This window comes from Lasioglossum baleicum, unplaced genomic scaffold, assembly GCF_051020765.1.
Source record: "Lasioglossum baleicum unplaced genomic scaffold, iyLasBale1 scaffold2370, whole genome shotgun sequence".
Taxonomy (NCBI): domain Eukaryota; kingdom Metazoa; phylum Arthropoda; class Insecta; order Hymenoptera; family Halictidae; genus Lasioglossum; species Lasioglossum baleicum.
Window position 1 is genome coordinate 1 of NW_027471429.1, and position 25,451 is coordinate 25,451.

General features: G+C 26.6%; 6 protein-coding genes and 2 pseudogenes across 6 annotated transcripts; 4 read left to right on the plus strand and 4 right to left on the minus strand.

Annotated features, from left to right (window-relative positions):
- Window positions 1–2,531: 2,531 nt before the first annotated feature.
- LOC143221409 (phosphatidylinositol 5-phosphate 4-kinase type-2 alpha-like) lies at window positions 2,532–6,903 on the minus strand (annotated as a pseudogene).
- A 1,033-nt stretch (window positions 6,904–7,936) lies between these two features.
- Window positions 7,937–10,547, plus strand: LOC143221404 (carnosine N-methyltransferase-like). Its single transcript, XM_076446863.1, has 7 exons — window positions 7,937–8,046; window positions 8,590–8,797; window positions 9,190–9,347; window positions 9,488–9,628; window positions 9,708–9,870; window positions 10,075–10,308; window positions 10,377–10,547. The coding sequence occupies exons 1-7, from the start codon at window positions 7,940–7,942 to the stop codon at window positions 10,545–10,547; spliced, it is 1,182 nt and encodes a 393-aa protein (XP_076302978.1). The 5' UTR covers window positions 7,937–7,939.
- An 831-nt stretch (window positions 10,548–11,378) lies between these two features.
- Window positions 11,379–12,565, minus strand: LOC143221402 (protein KTI12 homolog; annotated as a pseudogene).
- Window positions 12,566–13,579: 1,014 nt separating this feature from the next.
- On the plus strand, window positions 13,580–15,705 carry LOC143221403 (putative chitinase 2). The gene is made up of 8 exons (XM_076446862.1): window positions 13,580–13,643; window positions 13,877–14,074; window positions 14,159–14,324; window positions 14,397–14,493; window positions 14,566–14,772; window positions 14,845–15,042; window positions 15,194–15,322; window positions 15,412–15,705. The coding sequence occupies exons 1-8, from the start codon at window positions 13,580–13,582 to the stop codon at window positions 15,703–15,705; spliced, it is 1,353 nt and encodes a 450-aa protein (XP_076302977.1).
- Window positions 15,706–16,293: 588 nt separating this feature from the next.
- LOC143221408 (proteasome subunit beta type-4-like) lies at window positions 16,294–17,574 on the plus strand. The gene is given in 7 exon segments (XM_076446866.1): window positions 16,294–16,345; window positions 16,348–16,423; window positions 16,696–16,902; window positions 16,974–17,032; window positions 17,035–17,119; window positions 17,202–17,400; window positions 17,485–17,574. Coding segments are annotated over 7 exon segments (768 nt in total).
- A 162-nt stretch (window positions 17,575–17,736) lies between these two features.
- On the minus strand, window positions 17,737–19,019 carry LOC143221411 (methionine aminopeptidase 1D, mitochondrial-like). Its single transcript, XM_076446867.1, is given in 7 exon segments — window positions 17,737–17,927; window positions 18,001–18,111; window positions 18,185–18,335; window positions 18,419–18,474; window positions 18,477–18,609; window positions 18,678–18,917; window positions 18,984–19,019. Coding segments are annotated over 7 exon segments (918 nt in total).
- Window positions 19,020–19,282: 263 nt separating this feature from the next.
- LOC143221407 (NAD-dependent protein deacylase sirtuin-5, mitochondrial-like) lies at window positions 19,283–20,670 on the plus strand. Its single transcript, XM_076446865.1, is given in 6 exon segments — window positions 19,283–19,522; window positions 19,603–19,650; window positions 19,652–19,818; window positions 19,944–20,083; window positions 20,221–20,371; window positions 20,616–20,670. Coding segments are annotated over 6 exon segments (801 nt in total).
- A 10-nt stretch (window positions 20,671–20,680) lies between these two features.
- LOC143221406 (fanconi-associated nuclease 1-like) lies at window positions 20,681–23,620 on the minus strand. The gene is given in 10 exon segments (XM_076446864.1): window positions 20,681–20,824; window positions 20,951–20,991; window positions 20,994–21,072; window positions 21,148–21,556; window positions 21,628–21,763; window positions 21,766–22,073; window positions 22,143–22,274; window positions 22,362–22,690; window positions 22,692–22,963; window positions 22,966–23,620. Coding segments are annotated over 10 exon segments (2,505 nt in total).
- Window positions 23,621–25,451: the final 1,831 nt, after the last annotated feature.

Below are 25,451 nucleotides of genomic sequence, written 5' to 3' on the forward strand. Positions count from 1 at the left end.
ATAAATAAAGTTAGGTATGTGTGCATATACAAAAACCAAAGACGCGGAGAAATGGAATTTTCTTCAATTTTTTATGCAATTACTAAAGTACAAATTAGTTATATAAGTATATACTTATCTAGTATATCTTTGTTTCATTTGATCATAAAATATATAACACATGTTAGCAACTCTAGAGAAAAAAAAAAAATTGTTTTTAGTTTAAATTACGTAACTATGTTGTTGTAACAAATAATTTTTACTTAAATAATATCTCATTTAAAGCTTATTATAAAATAAAATTCAACATGCTCTTTCCTAATATTTTTTTTTATTTATAATTCCTTATTATGTTAAATGTCCATTTATTTCCCGCGGCTTATACAACACAGACTCTGTGAATAATACAAACGTTAGGACAACAGAAGCCTGGATATGTACTGCCAACAGCGAAGTAGTGATTATATACATCGTTTCTACATAGTGCAAATTGCAAAATTTTATTGAAAAATAATCGAAATATTTTTTGTAATTCAATTAAACAAACTCGATTTGAATTTATGTTCTTTAAAATTTATAAAAAAAAAAAGTTCTGGTATAATATTAATTTTTTTTTAAGTTTTACAACTCAGTAAATATAATAGTAAAAGAAATACGAAGAAACGAAGAAATATAATTTGGAAAATTTATTACTGAGTTGCACTAAATTGTAGTTAATAGAATAATTTAATCTTATAGAATCTATTACATTACAGAAATTGAGCGTATTTTTGTAACTGCAAACGTTCTTTTATAACTTTGTTGGCAATATGCATTTTCATTTACTTTTGTTGTTCTTCCAATTTGTTGGTAAAGTATAAAATCATATAAAGTATTGAGACTAGATGAATACCTTAATTAGTAAAGTAATTAGTTGTTATATTATGATCAGTTTTAACAAATTATAAAAAATCGATTATTAGATTATTTAAAGATAAAGTGTTATGCAACGATGCATTCTCCTTTTACGTTTTACATCGTACAACGATATACAATCTTAAAGTATAATTAACGAAAAACTATTTATTATTAGATAAATTTATGGAATAAAAGAGTGAAGTTGTATTAATTTGTCCTGTTCTAATAATTAATATTATTAAGCGAGATCTTGTGCTACTAATTACACTGAAGCTTGCATTGAGAATCGAATGCTACAAAAGAACATGTCATGTTATAATACATATACTGTTAAAAAGTGAACATGTAATTAACAAACTGATTCCACTTTAATTAAATTGTTCTCTTTCTAGATACGTTATAATCAGCATTTATTCTCAAGGCATTAAAGTAATATATTTCTTACTTCTTTTTCCTTAATTTCTCTAATGAAAATATTAAGTATTTTTGAGCACGTTCGAATTAAAGGAGACATGAATCGTGCATAATACATACAACTTGTTTTGTTCCCTGTAAATGTACTTCACGAACTAAACGAATCGATGAACTTAACATCAATTCGCGGTAACTGAAATGACCAAAGAGGTGACATTTACAGACTTTGACATTTACTAGTAATTTCTTAAAGTTTGAAGCTCTTATACTATAGTACCTTCTGCGCATATAATATATTACTTCTCTCCACTTTTTAGACCTACCACAAAAGAAAGTTCTCATCGTAAAAGCCATTACGTTCTATCTTGAATATTTAAACATTCCAGATAACACCACAGACACTAGACCAGAAGCATTATAATTCGACTTGACAAAATCGAAGAGACTCTTTATGATAAATGTAGGCTTCTTCGTGAACACTTAATTGTGCTTCTTATGAGATTATCATATGTAACATCAACATAATTTTAATATTTCCCAGTAAACTAGTATTACATATCATTTATTGTCAAATGACAATAATGAACGCAGCTTTTATAGCACATTATGTGTACCAAAAAACCATATATAATACATCTTTCTGTTAGTCTTATCTATATACCAATAATTAATGCAACAAAATAATAGACATTAACAAATACATGTAAAAAGTATTTTTTTAAGTATAACATTGAGTGCCATCTTATAAAATAAAGATCATATGTAACAAGTTTTTTAACAGAACTTTCATATATTTCCTCTTGTACACATAATGCACGCAACTAATGTAAGTCTCGTATTTTGGAAATATATATAAATTGAATGAAAAATAAAAAATACAAGAAAACTACAATATCCAACAATTATTTTTATCGAAAAATTGTAATTAAATACTGAGAAAATATGTCACTGGTTATAAAATTAATAAACATTCCCTGAAAAATAGTTTTCGACAGATCTTCTAAGCGCCTAAATCACGAAATTGTGTTATGCTTCTAACTCCATTGTAAATGTCATAAGGAATACTGAAATACGTAATCAATAGTACTGATGTACCAAATAAAAATCTTTATGGTCAAACATCAAAGTGCAATGAACGATGTTCAATGCACTTAACGTAAACGCAGTAAAAGCAATAGTGTCATCACGACTTTCGAACAAGCGGTCCAAATTTACAAGCTTAACAACAACGAATAACGAGCTTATTCTATAGCTTTGCTCATGAACTCTATAAATCGCTTGCCGTATTGTTCTGGATCACAGGTAGATATACCATCGACATTAGCACCATACTTCACTGTTTTAGCTGCCTTTGCTGCCTGTTTACGCACACCATAATGAGTTAGCACGTCAATTATGGCTAAAAAATAAATTTCCTTTGTAGGCGCACCTAAAATAAGATTAAATATAAATATCGATTTAAATTTCTTATATTGTATTATATCAATTGCAAAAGTATTACCTTCTTTACTGGGAATCGCATAATATCTAATTCAGGAATTATTGCATCTTCATATTGTAAACTCGTATCACGCATCAATGCAGCATGTGGTGATTCAGGAGGCGTTGCCATACCTGCAACGCCACTCCAACCCATAGACGACTAGGATGAAAATAAATACTTTAAATTTTGAAAATAGAATTCTACGAAGCATCTAATGTTATAAGAATGCGATACGTACTCGCCCATTGGACCTCGTGAATCGAGTCCACTTCCAGATTCGCTATCATCTTCTTCTTCGTGATTATCTTCTTCTTCCTCTCTTTCAGCACGTTCTCTATTTTCTTGTTCAGCTCGCGCACAATCATGCAGTCCAAGTAATAAAGAATAATCCATCAAATGCAATTTTGTTAAAAACTATAATGATTAACCATTCAATATATATATATATATATATATAATATAATTAATTAAATGTAATAAATAAGAAACAAAACTTACATCGACATCAGCTGTCAGTGTTTCTATAAGTTTAGTCTTTGCTTCTTCACCAATATAAATTTTCATTCCTTCTTTAACAAAATCATTATCTTTATAAGTAGGTAAATCTTTTTCTTTCTCTTTATCAGATGCCTCACGATCTACTGTTGAACCTTTTAAATCGAATTTTTATGAGTAGTAAATGATTTGAAATACATTTCTTATAGCCACAACATAATGTTCAACTCCGTCTACAGTCAAACGATACATGCCAAGATATTGGGGTAATAAAGTTTTCCATGTCTTTCCAGCAATATACTATAACAATAACATTATCAGTCTTATACAAAAAAGCATATATATAGTTCCCACATATAGATAAAGAATGCTACATACTGGATGATAGTGTTTTAAAAACGAATACATCCTTTCTACCTCTTCTTTTGTAAGGGTCTTAATAATAAATAATTTATCACATGATTGATAAAATTTGGCGCCACTTTTCCAGATGAATCTTCTAATATTGGCTGTGATCTGAAAAAATAAAAATAATTATAGTTTTTTTTCACTTCTACCATTAGTTTTAGCATGGTAAAATACTCTATTTATTTCTAGCAATAAAAATATTTTGCTTTATAATTATGTGAAACACTATTAATCTACCTCTACCACATATGTTAGCATGCATGTAAAATAGCAAATGATTATTAAGCATAATAACTAACTCATATTGATATTATTATTCACATAGTATATCATTATAATAAAAATAATCAATATGAAGAAAGTAAATTCATGCTCTAATTCTAAATGATTTTTCAGAATTTTATTTTTAATATTTTACAAACATTTAATTATAACTGTATAATTCATATAACATAGTATAACAATGAAAAAAAATGTAACCAATCAGATATGTTCCTTCAAACTGATTCCTCTATATTTAAGATCTCATGAAAACGTGTTAACCACAAGCAACACGCACAAAATGGAAAATCAAGTCTAGCTAACCTCAGACGGTTTTGGTTTAAAACTGTAGGAACGGTAGTGGTTTATTTAGGACTGGAATTTGTGAAAGAAACAGGAGAAGGAGAAAAAGTTATTGAAGGAGCAGTTGCAGAATGCTGAACCAATTCATGAGTCTTCCCATTTCTAGCCAAATTCAATGCCTCTCTGATAGGGAAGGATTAAATGCCGACATCTAGCATCAAAATTTTTATATTACAATTTACTATTAATATTTCTTATGCATTACATTCAAATGGAAAGTATTACTTCCTGTATATAAGGAAATGAAAGAAATTCATTGTTTCATATAAAGTTATACACATTTATGTAATTATAATAGAATATGCTAAATTTTAGATTTTGGAATATGTTAGTCACAATACCAATATGTTACCTGTTAATATATTTTTTCTATGACATTGGTTTATGTGGATGAAGTTATAAGTGTTTCTAAGTTAAAAATATTCTTTTCCTTATTTCTATAAATTTGTATTTAAAATTTGATATATTTCAAAACAACATAGTTATTAATACAAAATGTTACTAATGTTGTAACAAAATATGTTTCCTTTAATAGTTCAATACAAAATTGATCTCAAATACCATGATAAAATTTTTAATTACAATGATTGCCTATGAGTCATTGGGTGGATTATCTTCCTTCAAGGTTGTATCAAGTAAAGCCCCTAAATCTGCAATACTCTATAAATAAGTAAGGTGCTGTATAGCAAAATAAATAAAGAGGATATTTACCAAATTATAATACATACAGATATTTTATATATGTACTACAGTTATAGTAATTTATGCAAAAAGCTGTCACATAAAATAAAACATATCCTTGACATGCAATGCAATGAAATAAGTCAGAAATTTAAAAATAAGTTATACTTTACATCTTATTCGTATAATATATCTCAAATAGGTATTTGATTCTATAATAACTTTAAAATGACATTTTCACTCAATTTCTGAAATAAACTTAATGCACATGTTTGAAATACCATGGAATATGAAATAAATTATTTTTACCTTGTCATTGATTCCTTATAGTCCAAATCATCTATACCAAATCTTTCCCGTAAGTTTCTGAATACTAATGGACAATATTCTTTGAATTTAAAATGAGAGGGCATACTTTCTCTAAATAAAAATTAAATACATCAATAATTTTTTGATTAAAGGATATAAATCTGTAATTACAACTTTAGAATATAATTCTTTAATGTTTTTCTATCTAACTGTCATAAATTCCAGAATGTTACCAAACCAAACAACTTCTTTTAATTAGGAAATAAGCTATGAATATCTCTATCGTTAACTACAATCTCAGATCATGAGGACCTTCATTGATTCTATTATTAAAAGCAGTGACCAACCTACTAATTCAGTATTTAGCGATATATTTAGAATAGGCCACCTCAGTTACTTACTTTTACATTTACATTAATGATGTCTTTCTATATTCTCATAGAACATTATCCTTATAATTAAAGTTATTATTAACTACATTTAAATTTAATATTTTTCTTTTAAATTCTATTACATCCATTAATCTTGGATTAAGACATATATAGTTATACGATATCATACAACTTACTTGTTAAAAAGATGATTATCCACTTTTAACTTGCTATAAGCTCTGAAATCGTCTGGCAGGAGCACTACTGGTATATTAACATGACTAAGCTCATTTATCTGTAATATGTTAGATACAACATTTATATAAATATAATTTCCTAAATAAATTGTTATTATGAACACTACCATAAAAAAAAAAAAATAAAAGATTATTTGAAATTTATTATAGAATATTAAATACAAATAATTAAATTACACAAAAAATATCTACTTATATATTTATTACACATAAATTTATCACATAATTTTTATAAAATTAGATTATATATTTATGTATGTAGATGTCTTATTCACAGATGAATATGAAGATGATTATACATATTTTTGCTACTTTTTACTATACCACCAACAGAATAATTTGATACTAAATTTAATAAAATGAGCTTAACTATCTAATTAAATAATTCTCAATCTTTAACTTTTTAATAAATATTATTCTTACTTAAAATATAATTTAATTAATTAAATTGTTACTTCATACAAAATAAACATAAATAACTGTAAGAAACACAAAATTATTTCAAATATGAATAAGCCACAGAATGTTTTGTTATAAAAATATATGAAATATAAATCTTTTGTTATTCCTAACTGCTACAAAAATTTGTTTTATTTCTATTTTATAAAGGCAAATATAAAATCCGATAACGCTATAAAGTGCAAGGAAGAAAAATAGTATAATACATATTTCAAATATAAATTTTCAAATTCAGAAAAAAAATGTGAAAAATATTGCATTTACATAACATGACAAAATAATGTACCATTTTCTTAAGTTTCTGATTCTACATAGCTTCAACAGAATGAAAGAAGAAAATGGCATTTCGATGACGTACGACGCTGTCACGCAGTTATGTTAGTACTCACCGTGTGATTGACACCCCACATAAAAACACTAAGAAGAGGTTCATTCGCACGAAACAGCTTAACCTTTTGATGTTTAACTCGAAAATGTTTCTTTTGAGTTTGCTAAATCCACTAGACATTTCTGGTGCACTAGACATGTTTCTGGACCTAGTGTCTGCTACAAATACTTTTAATAACACCCTTGTTATACACTCAATGAAGAGTATAACAAACCTCTTACACTGTCGTCATTGCGAAATGCCTCACACGGCAACACTAACGCGACAAAAAGTCGCAAGTTAGATATGATGCTCGCAGTGAAGGTCCAGGTGTACCTCACCGCGGTTGATTAGCGACTGAGCTCCTTTTAAAAATGGCGTGGACGACCATATCCTATCTGCAACTTGCAACAGCTATAGAAACTCTGCAGATATGCAAGTTGCGCCTTGGCACCGTTTCCAATTGTGGCAAACAAATTTCACGTAGATTTCTTGTGTTTCAATAATATTGAATTATTATAAGAAATATTAATCAAATTATATTGACCCCCGATGAAATTTAAATATACTTTTTATTTATATCTAAAACAGATTCCTTTAATTATATATTAAATCATAAATTTCTATATTGTTTAAGAGTTAAAATGATAATAAAGTTTATTCTTAGTCTTTTCATTTAAAGTAAATTACCATAGCTCTGATAAATATGACCAATAATATGAATTATACAATATCATATAATTTAAAATTAAGGAGTGAGTACATCTTGTATTTAAATATAGCTATTATAATAAAATTATAATAATTGTATTTAATATAATTACATAATATTTATAGAAAATAAGATATTTGTTCCTTTGAAAATATACATTATACTTATTTCTTTTATAACTTGGAATTTATACAAAAAGTAGCATAATAATAAATCAATTTGGTTACAAAAAATTTTATATCTTATGCAGTTAGATGATTTTATCCTTTTATACATACCGTAAATTGTAAGTTTTTCGTATATTAAAAATTAATTTGTATTTAATGTATTTGTTGATAAATAAAATTTCTTTACGATTCAGCCCTAAAGAATGATTTATTATAGTAATGTAAATGCATCATAACGCGTGCACTAAGAAAGCCGCCACTGAACGTTGTGCTAAAAAACTCATTAAAATACTAAGCTTTACCTTCAATTATAAAAATGGAAACAATGTCGAATCCTTATCCAAAAAAAATGCACGACACTTATGAAGACGAAGAAGAGAGAAAACACTTCCAACGTATTGTTTCTGCCTTTAGATATTACAAGTAAGTACATAATGAAAAATCATTTTGTTTGATTAACTCTAATTCTCAAGTCGATGTTTCATTCATATCATTATTGTTTTTATTCTTTCACTTTTTTTCATCGAACATGATACTCATAATAATATTATATGATCTTATCCATGATTTTTCGATCGTTGAAATTTCTTACCATTATTGCTTAACCTTCAGTGGTATAACATTGATTTATATTTTATTTGAAATTTTATGATTGTACTATAATTATAAAAATCATATTTTATATTATATTACTATAATATTGTTTCATAAATAAAAGTATAACAATTTCCATTTATTAAAACACAATTACAAATTTATTTATTAAGATATGGCTGTATTTAATTTATCACTTCTTATTATACTCCAATAAGTTGTATATGTATAACTATATAATTAAAAAAAATAAAAAATATATATATGTATGTATATATATATAATATATAATATATAATCTCATTTGTGTCATAATTTAAATGCAATAGCTCAAATATAAATATTACTTATATCATAGTTTTCTTTTTACAGAAATCATTCACTACTAAGGGTTAAAAAAACAGAATCCTACTTACTATCACTACCACCTCATCATCAGAAACTTTTATCAAAGTATAGAGAACATTTACAAGAAGTTAAAAGATGTATTGAGAATAATGATGAGATAATAAAACTTATTATAAAGGATGTAGCACATATTTTTGAAAATGTGAGCCCAGCTACGGCACAGACTGACAGTGTAAGAAAAGTTCACCTGGTGTGTGGCATGTATATTCTGTTGTACAATATGATATATTTTTAAAATCTAATTAATTCATTTTGTCAATTTTATTAAGTATAAATAAAATAGTTTGTTTTATTATTAATTTAATATTTTACTTTGCTTTATTGAAAATAAAAATTTTAAAGATATATTGATGTAATCATCTTTTTTATTAAACATAATTTAATCGTTAACATTCTTAAGAAAAATCTTTTATATTTTATACATGATATCTTTTTTTATTTTAACATTATCTTTCTTCGAAGAAATATTTGATCTAGCTTGGATTTCATTTTATCATCTTAACAAGCTTCTTTTTTTATAAAAGTATATTCTATTGTACAAAATATAGGTAGGTCTGATTGCAGACGTTAAATCCTCGTCCAGTAATGGCTGATCAAGAAAAGGTCCAAGCTACAATTAAGCAACTGGTTCGTGATTGGAGTGTGGAAGGTACCGAAGAACGCATGGCATGTTATCAGCCTATTATAGATGAAATTATGAATCAATTTCCCTTAGACTATTGGTATGAAACCTTCAAATATTTTTAAAGTATTATATACCGATAAAATGTTCTATAAAAGAAGTACAGATATATTTAGAATAGCTACTGTGACGTAGTAAAACATAGTTCAGAAAAGTATGAAATGATAGGTAAATTTCCAGTACACCATCAGATGTGCAAATTCTAGTACCTGGAGCAGGTTTGGGGAGACTAGCATATGAAATTGCAAGACGTGGATATACTTGTCAAGGAAATGAATTTTCCCTCTTCATGCTCTTTGCTTCTCACTTTGTATTAAATAAGTACATAAGAATGAAATATTTTTGATAAACAGTAATACTTTCAAGATATCTTTTACTAAAAATATTTAATTCTTTAAAGGTGTAGAGGTGTAAATTCATATCAAGTACATCCATGGGTACATCAGTATATGAATAATTTAAAACCAGAGCATCAAACTCAAGCTGTATTTTTCCCAGATGTAAATCCCAGTGATCTTCCAGAAAATGCGCAGTTCTCAATGGCCGCTGGAGATTTTCTAGAGGTATAGCACAGATCACGATATAGTGAAATCGTAAAATCGGTTAAGCATTAAATATGTTTAATTGTTTTAGTTGTTCTTTGAATAATAAATCATCTATGATAACACTTTAATTTACAGTCTCGCTATATCGTAATTGTTGCACTAATGTTATAGAATGCTAGAAAATAAGTAAGTGCCTTAAAACTATCTATTCATATATTTTAGGTGTATACAGAAGACAATCACTGGGATTGTGTTGCCACATGTTTTTTTATAGACTGCGCAAATAATGTTGTACAGTTTATTGAGACTATCTATAAAATTTTAAAACCAGGAGGTATATGGATAAATCTTGGACCACTATTATATCATTTTAGTGATATGCCAATGGAAGAGTCAATAGAACCAAGTTATGATGTTGTTCGTGATGTAATTCAAGGTTTTGGATTTCAATTAGAGGTAATCAACTTCACATTGCGAATGAATATTGATAACTAACTGAACTTTACGAATAACGAAATTTTCAGAAGGAAGAAACACGTGTGAAAACGCGATATGCACAGAACGTTAACAGTATGTTGCAGTGTGAATATAATAGCGTATATTTTGTTTGTCGAAAACCTAAAAGACATATAGATAATAATATGAGTCATAGAAATGGCACTGAAAGTAATGGTATGCAAGAACAAGAAAACTAACTATTGATGACTTCCTGTGTTTTATTTGTAAGAAAAATTGATGTAATTGTAAATGCATTACATAATAGGTTCATTACAACAAAAGCAAAGCTGTTATACGTTATGAATCAAGTCAATATTAGGTAAATTTGAATCTAGAAAAAATAACAAGAAACTTTAAATATTGTTAAAACTTAAACTAATATTTTTTTATCAAGAATTTTATTTCACTGTAAGTAACTGCTAAGCGTGATGGCTCTGTTGTTAACAAATTGGGTAATAAAATATTGCAGTTATTTTTTTAAATATCAACAGAAATTGATTCAAGTTCAAAGTGGTGACTCTTTAATACTAATAACAGTTTTGCAATTTTTCTTTTGAGTTCAATATTTGTGATTTAGCATATCATTAATGTTTATTGTTTGAAATATTTACCAAATATCGTGATAATATGAAATAAAAGAAACTCGATTTGGTTGGCACATATATACTATGCAATATCCTTTCCAATTATTTTAAAAACAAATTTTAGTTATTATTAAATTTATCTTACGAACTGATGTTATTTGTCCAATTCTCCGATTACGTTAATATTCCAAATGAGGTGCAATTCCAAAATTCAGGTGTTTCTTACTATTGTGTTCACTGCTTTTTCTATTTTCCTCTCTTTTAAAAAATATATATAGCTGAAGTTGCACAGATATTATTTATTTCAAAATATTTTATACTTGATGTCATATTGCGAATTAAAAATGTGCAACAAAGACTTTCTTTACAATAGAAGCAAAATACATACAGCCTAAAATTATCATAGAGCAAGATAGACCTAAAATGTATTAATATAATTTTTTATTAAAAGGATACGTTTTTTTTATTTATGAACTTTATAAGATACTGTATAAATAATGGTGCAATTTGATTAATTTCAATTGTTGCATTTACTATATGTTAAAAATTGTCTTCGTAGCCTCATAAGTTGTGCAGGAGTACATGAATTTTCTACTGTCAAATTATACCCTGGTACTTTAAATTCATTTTCAATACCAAATTGTTTAGCTGATAATATTGCCTTTATCAAGAAAAAAATAATATTTTTTATATTGTTTGATATCTTATAGTATTTATTATAAATTTTATTATGCTTAATCAATAAATAAAATTTGTAAACAACTTACATTAACTATTTCTTGAGTTATTGTATCCAATTGATATAATAATTAGTTGAAGATAGTGGTGGCTGAAATATAACTCAATTAGCTAAATTAATATTATGTGAATCGCCTTAAATTTTAATTCACTATATATATGTATATATATGAATACTAACACATTGTGTACTTAAATTTGGTTTTGGTGCTTTTACTTCGTACAATGATTTATAAATTTCATCAAATTTAATTCATCTTCTGATGATACAGTGAATAATGGTGAATCCAACGATTTTTTGTGTCAGGTGTTTCATACCTATATATTATGTTATACGTGTCTAATTACATTTCATTAACAAATTATCTTACTCAATCCACTGCATTTTTAATTACCTCATTACAAGTGCATCAAACGTTTTCTCTATCATATTGTTCACATTTTGACCTTTTCTCATTCCATAACCAAGCATGCTCAACTGGTATATCACAGAATACTGTACATTGAGGAGTTTTATACAATTTTGTCATACAATAAATCTCATAACGATATCCTTTAATATAATTACTACCATCAATAATTAATATATCATTTGTATTTAACATACGTTGTGCCGCTGACTTTATGTCACTTCTCACGCTTTTTTCATTTTTAGAATCTATAACAAGCAGCGAATATAAATAAATTTAAGTTTTCTCCTAACATAATCAAATAAATTGAAGTAAAATCTAACCAGCATAAAATTTATTTCGATCAAAACCTGTTTTAGTGATAATACTAATTTCACTTAAAACTTCTACATTTTTTCCTGCCTTTCTAAAGTATTCTTGTAATTCTGTAGTTCGTGTTGTTTTACCACTGCATGGTATACCAGTAATAATAATAACTGGCATCGTAAAAAATCATTTAAAAATTGAAATATCAACACAAATTCTTTAACTTACTACGAATTATAAGCACAGCCATTTTTAAATCTCATGATGCATTTACATTATGTACTTCTTAACTATTTCTTAAAAAATGAATAATAAAAACTAAATAATTACATGAATTTTTTATGAATACGAATATAAAAGATACAATAAGGATAGAAAAATAAAGCAGAAAATTGTTAGTTAAGATATAGGTAATATACAATTAAAATTCGCCTTACTAAACCCTTATGTTAGATTACCCGTGATACAGAACGCATTTAAGGTTGCAGAAAATTTGGTGCATGAATTAAATTATTTAATATATTTTGGAATATTACGATAAATACGATTTTTTTAAATTATAAGTCCATTTCTTTTATTTATATTTATATAGAAGTTAAATCGTTACACTAAACATTCGTAAGATATTAGATTATCTACAATTATGCTACATATCATTTTTGTGATCTGATAATAAAATTGTATACTTACTGATAATATAATTTTATTACTTATCTCGGGAAAGTGCATCAAATATTGATCACAAATAATTACAAAACATGACACACGTGTATTTAGAAGTATTAGGATAAATAAAATTTTTAGAAATTGAAGGTCTCTTTCTTTTGTTTATACCCATATAGAAGATAGATCGTTACACATAAAGTTAAATTAAATAAGATATCATATTGTCTACGTTTATGTTACATTTCATTTTTGCGGTCTGACAATAAAATTGTATACTTACTGATAATATAACTTTATTACTTATCTTGCGAAAGTGAGTCAGATATATATTTATAAAATATCACACATGTATAGAAACACGTTTACTATACAAAAGTTCTTAGCAACAGGTTTTGGCTCCATCCTTTCTTAAACCACAAGCATGACTGTTTCTCTTTTTCGCCGTGTATAAAAGTACCGTACTGTGGTTGAGTGAAAGCTACTTACCAGGACATTAACTGAGTATTCGTATAGCGGTTCTCGATAATGAAGACGTGTAATTTTCTATCTTTGCTTACATTTTTACTCCTCAGTTGCAATGGAACATTAGGTGAGTAGATGTTAATTAAATTAAAATTAATTTTTTATCGCTATCACGTCAGCGCGTTGCTTAAATTTTGAAATAATATTTCCATTTAAATTCCATCATTTTGCGGTGTTTGTAAATACATACGTAAATGATAAAAAATATGTCGTATGAAGGATAATCTCTTATGAAAATGAATTATCTAAAGGACAATAGTAATAGTTTTATATTAAAATTGTATTTTCTGTTTTTCTAAGCTTTATCAAGGTCTAAATCTAAGAAGATTGTAACTTGTTATGTCGGTTCCTGGGCCATTTACAGACCGAGTAATGGAAAATTTGAAGTCTCGAATATCGATCCAAATCTTTGTACTCACATTGTATATTCGTTTGCTGGATTAAATAGCACATCGTGGACCATTAGAAGCCTTGATCCTGATTTAGATATTCACGATGGTAGATACATATTGCACATTATTCCAGATGTTGGATTATTTACACAGATGATATTTTCATTCTAGAATTAATGTCATACTTTAGGTAACGGCAATTACAAAAAAGTAACAAATCTTCGACAGAAGAATTCTGAATTGAACGTTCTTCTTGCAATTGGAGGATGGAATGAAGGCAGTAAAAATTACTCCGAGCTTGCCTCGTCTCCTGAACGAAGGAATATATTCATTAACAGTGTCGTGGATTTCCTTAAGTATGGAATCAATTATTTAAGCAATTTTTCTTCGTTAAAAATTTGCTTATTATAACAATTTATATTTTATAGAAAATATGATTTCGATGGATTAGATCTTGATTGGGAATTTCCTGGATCATGGGATGGTTTAAAAGAGGATAAAGAAAACTTCGTTTCTCTCGTAAAGGTAAATAACGTAATGTAAATTAATTTTAACGAAACTACAATTGTATTTTAGAATAGAATAATTTTTGAATAGGAATTAAAAGAAGCATTCAAAGGATCGAACTATTTATTAACAGCAGCTTTAAGTGCTGATATAGAAATCATCAATAAAGGTTACGATATTCCGAAAATTTCAAAATATCTTGATTATATGAATATAATGACATATGATTATCATGGTTCATGGGATAAAAAAGTACTTCCGAATGCTCCACTAAAAAGTGAAAATAGTCAGAATGTGGTAATGTATTCGAATAAAATACAATAGATAATAAATTCCGACCATACCTAACAAATTAAAACTTTCTTTTAGATGGCCACACTTAATTATTTATTAAATAAAGGTGCACCAGCAAATAAATTAGTGTTAGGTTTGCCTATGTATGGAAGGACTTTTATCTTGATAAATAAATTAAATTCACCTCAAGAAAGTCCTATTAATCAACCGACTGAATCAGATGGATTTAAGGGGCCTTATACTCGTACAACTGGCTTTATAGGATATAACGAAGTATATTTTACTTTTATTAGATTTAAGTTATAGTTCAATTACCTATCTTAATACATCTCCTATAATAAAATTTTTTTTTTTCTCATACTAATAATTATTGATTTAATAATAAAAATAATATACGATAATATATGATATGTATTTCATACAGATTTGTGAAGAACTAATGAATAAAACGCAACGCTGGGTGACTGGATGGGATGATAACAGTAACACACCTTATATGACTAATGAGAAACATGTGATAGTGTTTGATAATGTACAGAGTTTCGAAAAGAAGGTTGATATCTAATCAAGAATAATAAGAAAAGATAGTAAACATCTTGTAAATGTACAAATATATCGATCGTATCTTTTTTAAATTTTCAGATCGAATACGCGATGAGTTTAAATCTATCGGGTGTAATGCTTTGGAGCATCGATACTGACGACTTCAATGGAAAATGCGCATCTTTAAATAATTCTGTAGATCCAACGAAAAACACATATCCTTTATTGAGATTTGTCAACACGAGTTTATCTAAATTCAATAATTATGATGAGGAAGATGATAACAACGATAATAAGAACAATAACAACAACGACAATAACAACTCATCCTTCACCACAAGATTTTCCCCTAGTTTTCTTTTAATATTAGTATTTTTTGTACATTATATTTAAAAAAATTCAATATAGATAAAAAGATAGCACCAAAAATTTCGAAGAAAGTAAATACATAGCAAGAATTACTTAATCTTTTTATCACGTCAATTCAAAAATATTTTTTTAAAACAGTCTTCCCATTTTTATTCTTATATTGATCAATTGTAATAATAATTATAACCTATACAATTCTACATTGTTTATAGTTATTATGATTTACATTGTTTATGTACATAAAGATAAAAAAATATTTTATTCGATATATGAAATATATTTAAGTTTGAATTGTTTTAACAGATATTTTTTCTTCAAAAGTTTGTCAATATGTTGATAATATTTAGTTAAACAATCCTACATCAGTCGAAAATATAATGAAAAGTACTAAAGTTCTGCACATTTAAAGACCTCATAAGATTCTTTTATTTTTTGAATCATAATATTGAGATATTCAATATAATATTCAATTATATTACGGATTTTAATCGAAACTTTAGGGGAAATTAAATATACCTAAGTGAATAGTTTAGGGACTATTTTAAAGAACAATCTTGGCTACTATTCGGTCAACAGAATGACATTTTAAACTGTTTCAAATTTACAAGAAACATGGCGCTGTTTAATAAAGTTGATTGCCATACTCCTGTACCATTGTGGCAAAATGTCCAACACCTGGTGCATTTTATCATTTTCCAGGAGGTTCTACACATTCCGATGTTGGAGGATTCCAAAGATCACAGTAATATTACTTACCACATATCTACTTTATCGTACAGAGTTTTCTTTAAAAATTGCATGTCATGACTACTTTCATAAAAATTACAAAATATATATATATATAATTATTATAATACATAAATAAAAATACTTATGTCTTAATTATCTTCATAGAATAAGGATTTAGTAAGAAATATATTAATTTTAGATTATGTTGTATTGTGTAATATAGTTCTAACCTTTTCAATCATCAGTTTTATTTTTTTCAATGAATTCTATTTCATTATCTCACAGGGCTCCAATGACAACTGGTACATCTGTGATTGGAATTCAATTTAAAGATGGTGTTCTCATAGCAGCAGATATTCTTGGTTCCTACGGATCATTGGCTAGATTCAGAAATCTTGAACGCGTGATGAAGGTCAATGACAATATTATCCTTGGTGCTGGAGGAGATTATGCTGATTTTCAGTTTTTGAGAAGCAACATTGAGAGAAAAATGTATATTTCGACTATTACTTTCATAATTATTTGATATAGATTATACTATGTTTTTTATGTACATTTTGTAGTCTTGAAGAAGAATGTCTCGATGATGGTTTATCCTTGAAACCAAAAGCTCTTCACTGTTGGTAACTAGAGTAATGTATAATAGAAGATCTCACTTTGATCCATTATGGAATAATTTTATTATTGGTGGTTTGGAAGGAGATAAAATGTAAGTATTACTTATTACTTTGTATTACTATTTTTTTTTTTTTTTTACATATACATATAATATTTTTAAATATTTTGTATAGATTTTTGGGTACCGTGGATAAACTTGGCACAGCTTATAGTGATCCAGTAATTGCAACTGGATATGGTGCATATATGGCAACGCCTATTTTAAGGAAAGCTTATGAAGAAAATAAAGAAATGAGTAAAGAAGAAGCAATTCAACTTTTATATAAAGTTATGCAAGTTCTTTTCTATAGAGATGCTCGATCTTTTCCGAAAGTGAGTTATATAAATCTATCAGACTTTTATATTTCTATATTTAGTATTATATCATAAAACTATTTTAACCTTTCCAATTTTTAGTATCAACTTGGAATAATTACAAAAGATGAAGGTGTTGAAATTCAAGGGCCATTAACTTTAGATAGTTATTGGGAACCTGCTATTATGTAAAGATAAATATAAATAAATTTCTTTTTAATAAAAAGATTTACAATACAATTCTATTAAATAAAGTTTCATTGTTCATTAGTATCCATACTAAAATTTAATATTTCACCTTTCATTATAATACTCAATGCTATAGAAATTTACACATAAAGCAAACTTATAATATTAACGAGTCAATACATCACAACCAATATCAGTAATTAAAATAGTATGTTCACATTGAGCAGTTCTTGCATTGTCTATTGTAACAGCTGTCCATCCATCCTCTAAAATTTTAATTTCTTCACCACCCTGACTTAAAACTGGTTCAATAGTAAAAGTCATTCCAGGCAACATTTTTCCATCCAAGTTATTTGCTTGTAATAATATAGAACATAATGGAAATATGTCTTTAACGTGTTTATATATTATATTAAAATATTAACATACCAAAATGATAAATATCTGGTGGTCCATGAAAGTAAGTACCTATACCATGTCCTGCAAAAACTGGTATTACAGAATATCCATTCTTATTTGCTGTTTCCTCGATAATATTCCCTGAATATTAAAGGAGAATGTATAAAAATCTTTTACTATATTTGGATTATTACAATGATTATTACAATATTACCTATACTGGAGAAATTTTCATTTGGTTTACAAATGTCAATAGCATTTTTCAAGCACAATTCTGTTATACTTATTAATTGTTTAGCTTCATCATCACATTCTTTTACTTTAAACATTTTTGAACAATCTCCATGGTAACCATGTAAATACACCTGCATAAATAAATAAAATTACTTTTATTTTAACATTCACTTTTTTATATTTGTAGATATATTATAATATTGCTTTTACTGACTGTTACATCAATGTTTAATATGTCGCCTTTTGCTAATGGCCTTTTATCTGGAATTCATGACATGCAACATTATTGATACTAGTACATATTGATTTTGGAAATCCTTTATAATTAAGTGGGCTAGGATAACCGCCATTACTTATAATCATTTCATGAATTATTGTATCTAATTCATCTGTAGTTATACCAGGCTAAAATAAGATTAGTATTTAAATTGTACTGTTGATTAAATTTTATCTGTTTGTGATATTTTATATACCTTTATATATTGTTTAATATGAGTCAATATTTGTTTAGCAAAATTACAACTGTCTCTCATACTTTGTATTTGATTTTTATCTTTAATTTCGGGTTCCTTTGGTCCATCACGAGGTACTAAAGAATGACTGTAAGAAGGTTTAGGAATATATGATGGTACTTCTTTAATTTCAGAAATTTCCCATGGTTCAATAACCTCATATTTTCCAAAAGAATTATTTATAAGTTTTCGTGGTGTTATCTAAAAAATTACAACATTAATTTGTTACATGACTATATGTAATGCAACTTCTTGAAATAAACGTACTTTAGATTTCCTTTTAAAAAAGCTTCTAAGAAACATTATTAGGATATTTATGTAATTACAACTTTAAATATCAAAGCAATAAAGAAAATTTTATACTTATGATCTCATTATAGAAATTTTCACTTTCTTATTAAAAAAATATGTTACGAAGATATAGAAATTTAATAAATTTAATTATTTTTGAAATAATGAATTAAAAGAAAATGTGAGATTTGACATCGTAACAGTATTGACTATATAGACATCAGCTGATATTCGAATTGTTCGAAAAAGTAACCTTAAAACAATATTCACGAACCATGAATGCTATGAAATCATTTTGTGAAATATTGGCAAATGCAAAAAATGTGTTAATATTAACTGGTAGTGGAGTTTCCGCAGAATCTGGTATTCCTACATTTAGAGGTGCTGGCGGTTTTTGGAGAAAATATCAAGCTCAAAGTCTTGCAACTCCAGAAGCATTCGAAGCAAATCCATCTTTAGTTTGGGAATTTTACGAATATCGACGAAAGATAGCAAGTGAAGCAAATCCTAATAAGGTATCTTAATAATTACATCTTTGTCTTATGAACAATACACTATTTTTAGAAATTATTTCTATTCTAAATGGAGTTTCTAGGCTCATGAAGCAATAGCAGCTTTTCAAAATCGTAAATTGAAAGAAGGTAAAAAACATTGTAATTGTAACACAAAATATTGATGAATTACATCAAAGAGCAGGAGCTACAAATGTAGTGGAACTTCATGGTTCATTATACAAAACTCGCTGTACTATTTGCCATGAAGTTAGTGTAAACAAAAATATTCCAATATGTCCTGCACTAAAGGATAAAGGGTAAGATATTTTATACAAAATAATTAATAAATAAAGGAATATATATTACAATACATATTCTATAAACATGCATACACACGCGCGCGCGCGCGCACACACACACACACATACATACATACAAACAGATCTCCAGATCCAGGTATGATTTCTAATATTCCAAGGGAAAAATTACCTCGATGTCAAAAAGAAAATTGTAAAGGTTTATTAAGACCTCATATTGTATGGTTTGGGGAAAATTTAGATGAACATGTATTGCAGCAAGCCTGTGAGTTTGATTTCCTATTTACCCAAATATGTACTTAAAAATTTTAACAATGCATTGTATAACAATACATTGTAACATATAGATAAATCTTTTTCTAATAAAATAAAAATATGTTTTATTTTCCATTAAAATATTAGACAGTGCTGTTGAAAACTGTGACATCTGTTTGATTATTGGTACTTCATCTGTTGTATATCCTGCAGCAATGTTTGCACCACAAGTAGCACAACGTGGAATTCCTGTTGCTGAATTTAACTTAGAAGTAACTCCTGCTACAAGACATTTTGAGTAAGTTAAAATATATTGTATAATATATGTAAAGATATGTTTAAAGTATTAAGTTTAATACTTTATTAATTATTAATATTATATACTTTAAAGTCTATCTTGTGTTAATATATTATTTAAAGTGTTTTTTTCACTTATGGAAACACAAAAATGTATGCAAAATATTTATTCAGTCATCAACCTTGCATTTTTTTATATGAGATTTATCTGAAACAGAATAGTAATGTAATATATTATTTTAAAGGTATCATTTTGAAGGTCCCTGCACTATTACTGTACCAGAAGCTTTAGAATCTTAGCTTCCAAAGATCAAACAAATATTATAATGGTATAATATTTACCTCGTACTAAACATACTTCGGTATTGAGTCCAAGATGATGAAGGTACTCTAACCATAATCGTTGTTTTGTTGAAAGAACATCTCTGGGGCCCTTTACTTCTATAATTTTATGCTTTAGAAAAATTTAGTATTTATTAGTAATTGCAGAAATATATTGTAAAAAACTTCATTTTATGAATGTAAAAAAAAATATTTTTTTTACTTTTTCTATATTATTTATTAAAAAATGAATACCCACCTCTTTAGTGTCATAATTCCATACAATTAAATCCGGAAAACAGCTTTCCAAAGTTTAAAGTTGTCAATAAGTCGTTTACAAATTCCTATCACACCTTGAACTCCCAAACAATGTACTATTTCCTATAAATAAAAGTGATATTCTGTTGTAATGATTTGTGATATCACATGATCAAATACTATTGCTAACATACACACCTTTAATTGTAAATTATTTTGTAAATCTGATACCATTATTGACTGATATTGTCTAAGTATTACGAATTTTTCTTGCATCAAGGTACTTAATGATTCGAGATTTAAATTACTAGCAATTTGAAGTTTCATATCTATTTTTTCTTTCCTATTTTCATAAAATTGTTCTGTAAATAAATCACCTGGAGCTTCTTGATATAATGTTACAAATATTCCAGGAATATGTACATCATATAACTCTTCCCAAAATAAAGTACAAAAGAGAATATTTGGTAATGCACCTTCACAATGTAATCCATTGGGATACCCTTGTTCATGATAATAATTAAATGCAACTGTTTCTACTGATCCATAACTTTGACCCTCTGTATTACTTTTTATACACCAAATGCTTTTATTTCCAGTAGTATTTCTAAAACAATTTAATGCCATATTATGTTTTGAAATAGAAAAAAGAAATAACATATATATAATTAAATTTACCTTTGCATTCCTGTAGCATCTATAGTGATAGATACTGGTTCATACTTTGGCATGTTATGAATATGATTATCTAAAGCTTTATTAACATTAGCTTTTGTAATTGGTTTAATTCCAACCTTTTTCTTTAGAATTTTTTTGCTCTTTCCATAAGATTTATTTTATCTACTTGTGTCAAATTTTCTACATTTAAAGCTTTTATTATAAAGGATGCAGATGTTTCAATGTTTTTATGATAATACATTTCAATAGACACTAATTCATTATACCATTTTCCTTTATGCATGTACATATGGCAATTCTGCTCTAATAAAAATAATAAGATTTCTACTACTTGGGTCTTATCTTTATCTTTTTTAAATGCCTCTATGCTTGTAGAAAGTATTTTTATCCATGTATATCCTGGCATATAACGTCTTATATGCATAGGAAGCACAGAATGTTTTAATCTGTAAAATAAAAATTATTAAACTTCTTATTAAAGTCATTCTTTGTTAAAAAGACAGAATTTAATTTACCTTGATGATTCATCTTTCAATAATTTTGGTAATATATCCATAGCTAACTTTCCATACTTTTGTACTTCCTTCCAATTTTTTTTTTCAATATATTGTAACATTGTGAATAATGTAGATTCAGCACTTATATAACTAAAGTATATATAAATTTAACTCAATAAAAATGATTAAAGTTTGTTTATTTTTACATTTATTACTAAGGTAAAAAAGCAGATTTACCTTGTTAAGTGTATTCCACTAGAAAATATTGGAAAACGACAGTTGGGAATATTGGGAAACACTATTTTTCCTAAATAAATATTACATAACATATGAAATATATCTGCTATACTTTTTTTGGGGTATTGATTCGGCATTGACAATGTTATTATCTTATCAATAGTATTCCATGTTAAAGCACTTACACTTATACAATATCCTAATATATTAAAAAGTGCAGCATATAAAGTATCATTTGGAGTCTTTAATCCAGGAAACAAAGGCTTAATTTTTGACAGTTTTATTAATTCTTCTATATTACTTTTTTTGTTTCCTTTAAAATTAATTTTTCATGCTCTTACAAAGTTGCTGAATTTCATTTACATGCAATAATTCAAGTATTGTAGATAACTGTTCATCTTTAATGTCGAAAGTACAAATAGATCGTGAGACAAGAATTTCGAAAGTATCTTTTAGATCTTCCCCTATTTCTGGGTATTTTATGGTACTTTCTCTAAACCATTTTCTACTTCTTTTTATCATCCTTGCCAACAGCATTTGAGCATTCTTTGGAAGGGTAATTATGGAATATATAAAATCAAGTTCACTTTCATTAAAATAACACAGTTAACAGGATTACAAAATACATCAAAAATAGTAGTAAAAAAGATTTTTGAATTCAAATCATCGCATAAACTTATATCGCTTAATTTATACTTTAGTGGTGTTGTAGTATTTATTTTTTTAAACTGATATTCAAATGTACTTCTGGAATATATTTCTTCCATATTAAAATTGTTTAATGCAATAACACCTTGTTTTGTTAAATTCATATATTCTATAGCCTGAGTTATAATGCCACTATCAATAATTTCATCAAACAGTTTTTTTCTTGCAATTCTTGGAGATTTACCAGATGGAGATGTAAATTCTTGGAGATTTACACCAGAATTATAACTTAATTTTTCAGGTGTAGAAAATGAACTGTTAAGATTTCTTGGTGAAATGTTATTTTTATTTGGAGTTTTTAGTTTTTCATTTGAAATTTGATTTACGTAACAATTGTTATTATTATGCTTTGATGTTGATGCTTGGATACACCTATGAGTTTTTAATTTACTTTTTGGTGTTTTTTGCATATCAATATCATTTAGTGACATTTTTTCATTTAAATTCGAGAAATTATTATTATTCGTTATTTTTCCATTATTTTGTATCATTTCTGTATCATTTAAACAATCATTATATACTTCATTGATTTTCTGTGTTTGCTGTGACATTATTTAATATTTATTCCACAGCAAAATAATTACATATTTTAAACCATAACTGTTCAAGCTAACCTCTAACATTAACAGTCTTCTTTATGCATAAAAATACAATAACATAGAAAAGAATAATTAATAAATATTTTTATTTCTGATTAATATGTATTACTTTCCTGATTTCCATTGATAATGCATAAAAGATAATTAAGTCACAGTATAAAATATTACTGATAATTATTGTTGGCATGCAAATTTGAATTTAGAATAGATCGAGTTACTCTTATTCCAGCATGTTTTTATAAAAAGAAAGTAGTGTAAAATTGTATCACGTTGATCTCTTTCTTCTTTTCTGCTATTCATATAACAAAAATACATGAATTCTTATCTCTTGAATAGAACTGCACCAAAAAACCAAATTATTACGACGCGATCGGTAATAATTTGTTATTCACATTTAATAAATTTGAAATAACTTTTTTAGCATAAAATTCGCACTGATACTTTATGTCACATATAAAGACATCACATGAAATATATTGAAACCTCTAAAACACTATATTTCGAGATAAACACTTAAACGAAGTATGAATATTTTTCCACCATTTTTATTCATATATTTTATATAGGTTTACCACTGGATGGAACTGTTTATTCAATTTTGTGCTGTTTTTTAATTTAATATGTTTACATTAAGCACAATCATATAAGTCAGTATCAAGTATCATTGTATTATTCTAAGTAGCAAAGAATCTAGTAATGAACTCAAAGTTATGAAATTCCTAATACAAAATTCTATGATCGAAATAATTTTGATAAAAATCATTTTATCTAGTAGTTTAACTTGTAATACCAATATATATACATATATATATATTATATAATATAATGAAATTATATTAATAAATGAAAAAATAATTCAAATTTGCAAAAATCCCTTACTTATCCTAAACATTTGAAAAAATATAACCTTCAATAATGGAAAACAGATTTGGAAATTTGCTACGACATAAATACTCAAATATACATAAAGAATCTTCATATTTGATTTACGACAAAAGACTTTGTAAAAGTTCTATTTGTAAAATTCTATACAAAATATTTGTAAATCCTATAGAGTATGAATTTATGATATTTACAAAGAAATAAACCTATGTAACAAATTTATTTAAAAAAGTATACAAAGAAAATGTAATTTTGTCTGTCTATTTCATCTAACAAGAATCAAACTTCAGTAATAAATTTTACCAAACAAGAATAAAACGTATAAAATATTATTGGAAATAAATTTTGTTTTATACCTTTCTGATTTTACTAGATAGGATAGCCTAAAAAATTTACTTTTACGCGGTGTAATTAGAATTTATTTGAAAACATTTGCCTTTAAACTGTTTGTCCAATTTATGTTTCTAACGAATGTTTTTTTTTTTTTCTTTTTTTTATTAATATTATGTGTGAAATGCAACTGTGTACTATTTTATCTTGGATATAATTTTTCGGAAAACGAACGATTTATATACTTTAAGTAGCGTAAATATTTTGTTACTACATAATACATAAAACATTCATTATAGTATAAATAGAATAGACAAATGAAATAAAAAGCAGACATTGGCCCAAATGTGTCTTGTTAACATGAATGACATGAAAAATTTGTCATATATGATTTATCCTGACGAATTATTAAATTTTATACTTGAGTAACGTACAATTTGTTCAAAATTTTGCCAATTTGTTGAAATTACACAATTATAGTAGCTTAATAGTCAAATTCCAATCCGTGTGTGTGTGTGTGTGTGTACGCGAGCGTACATGTCTAGAGTGTATATATGTATGTGTACGCACG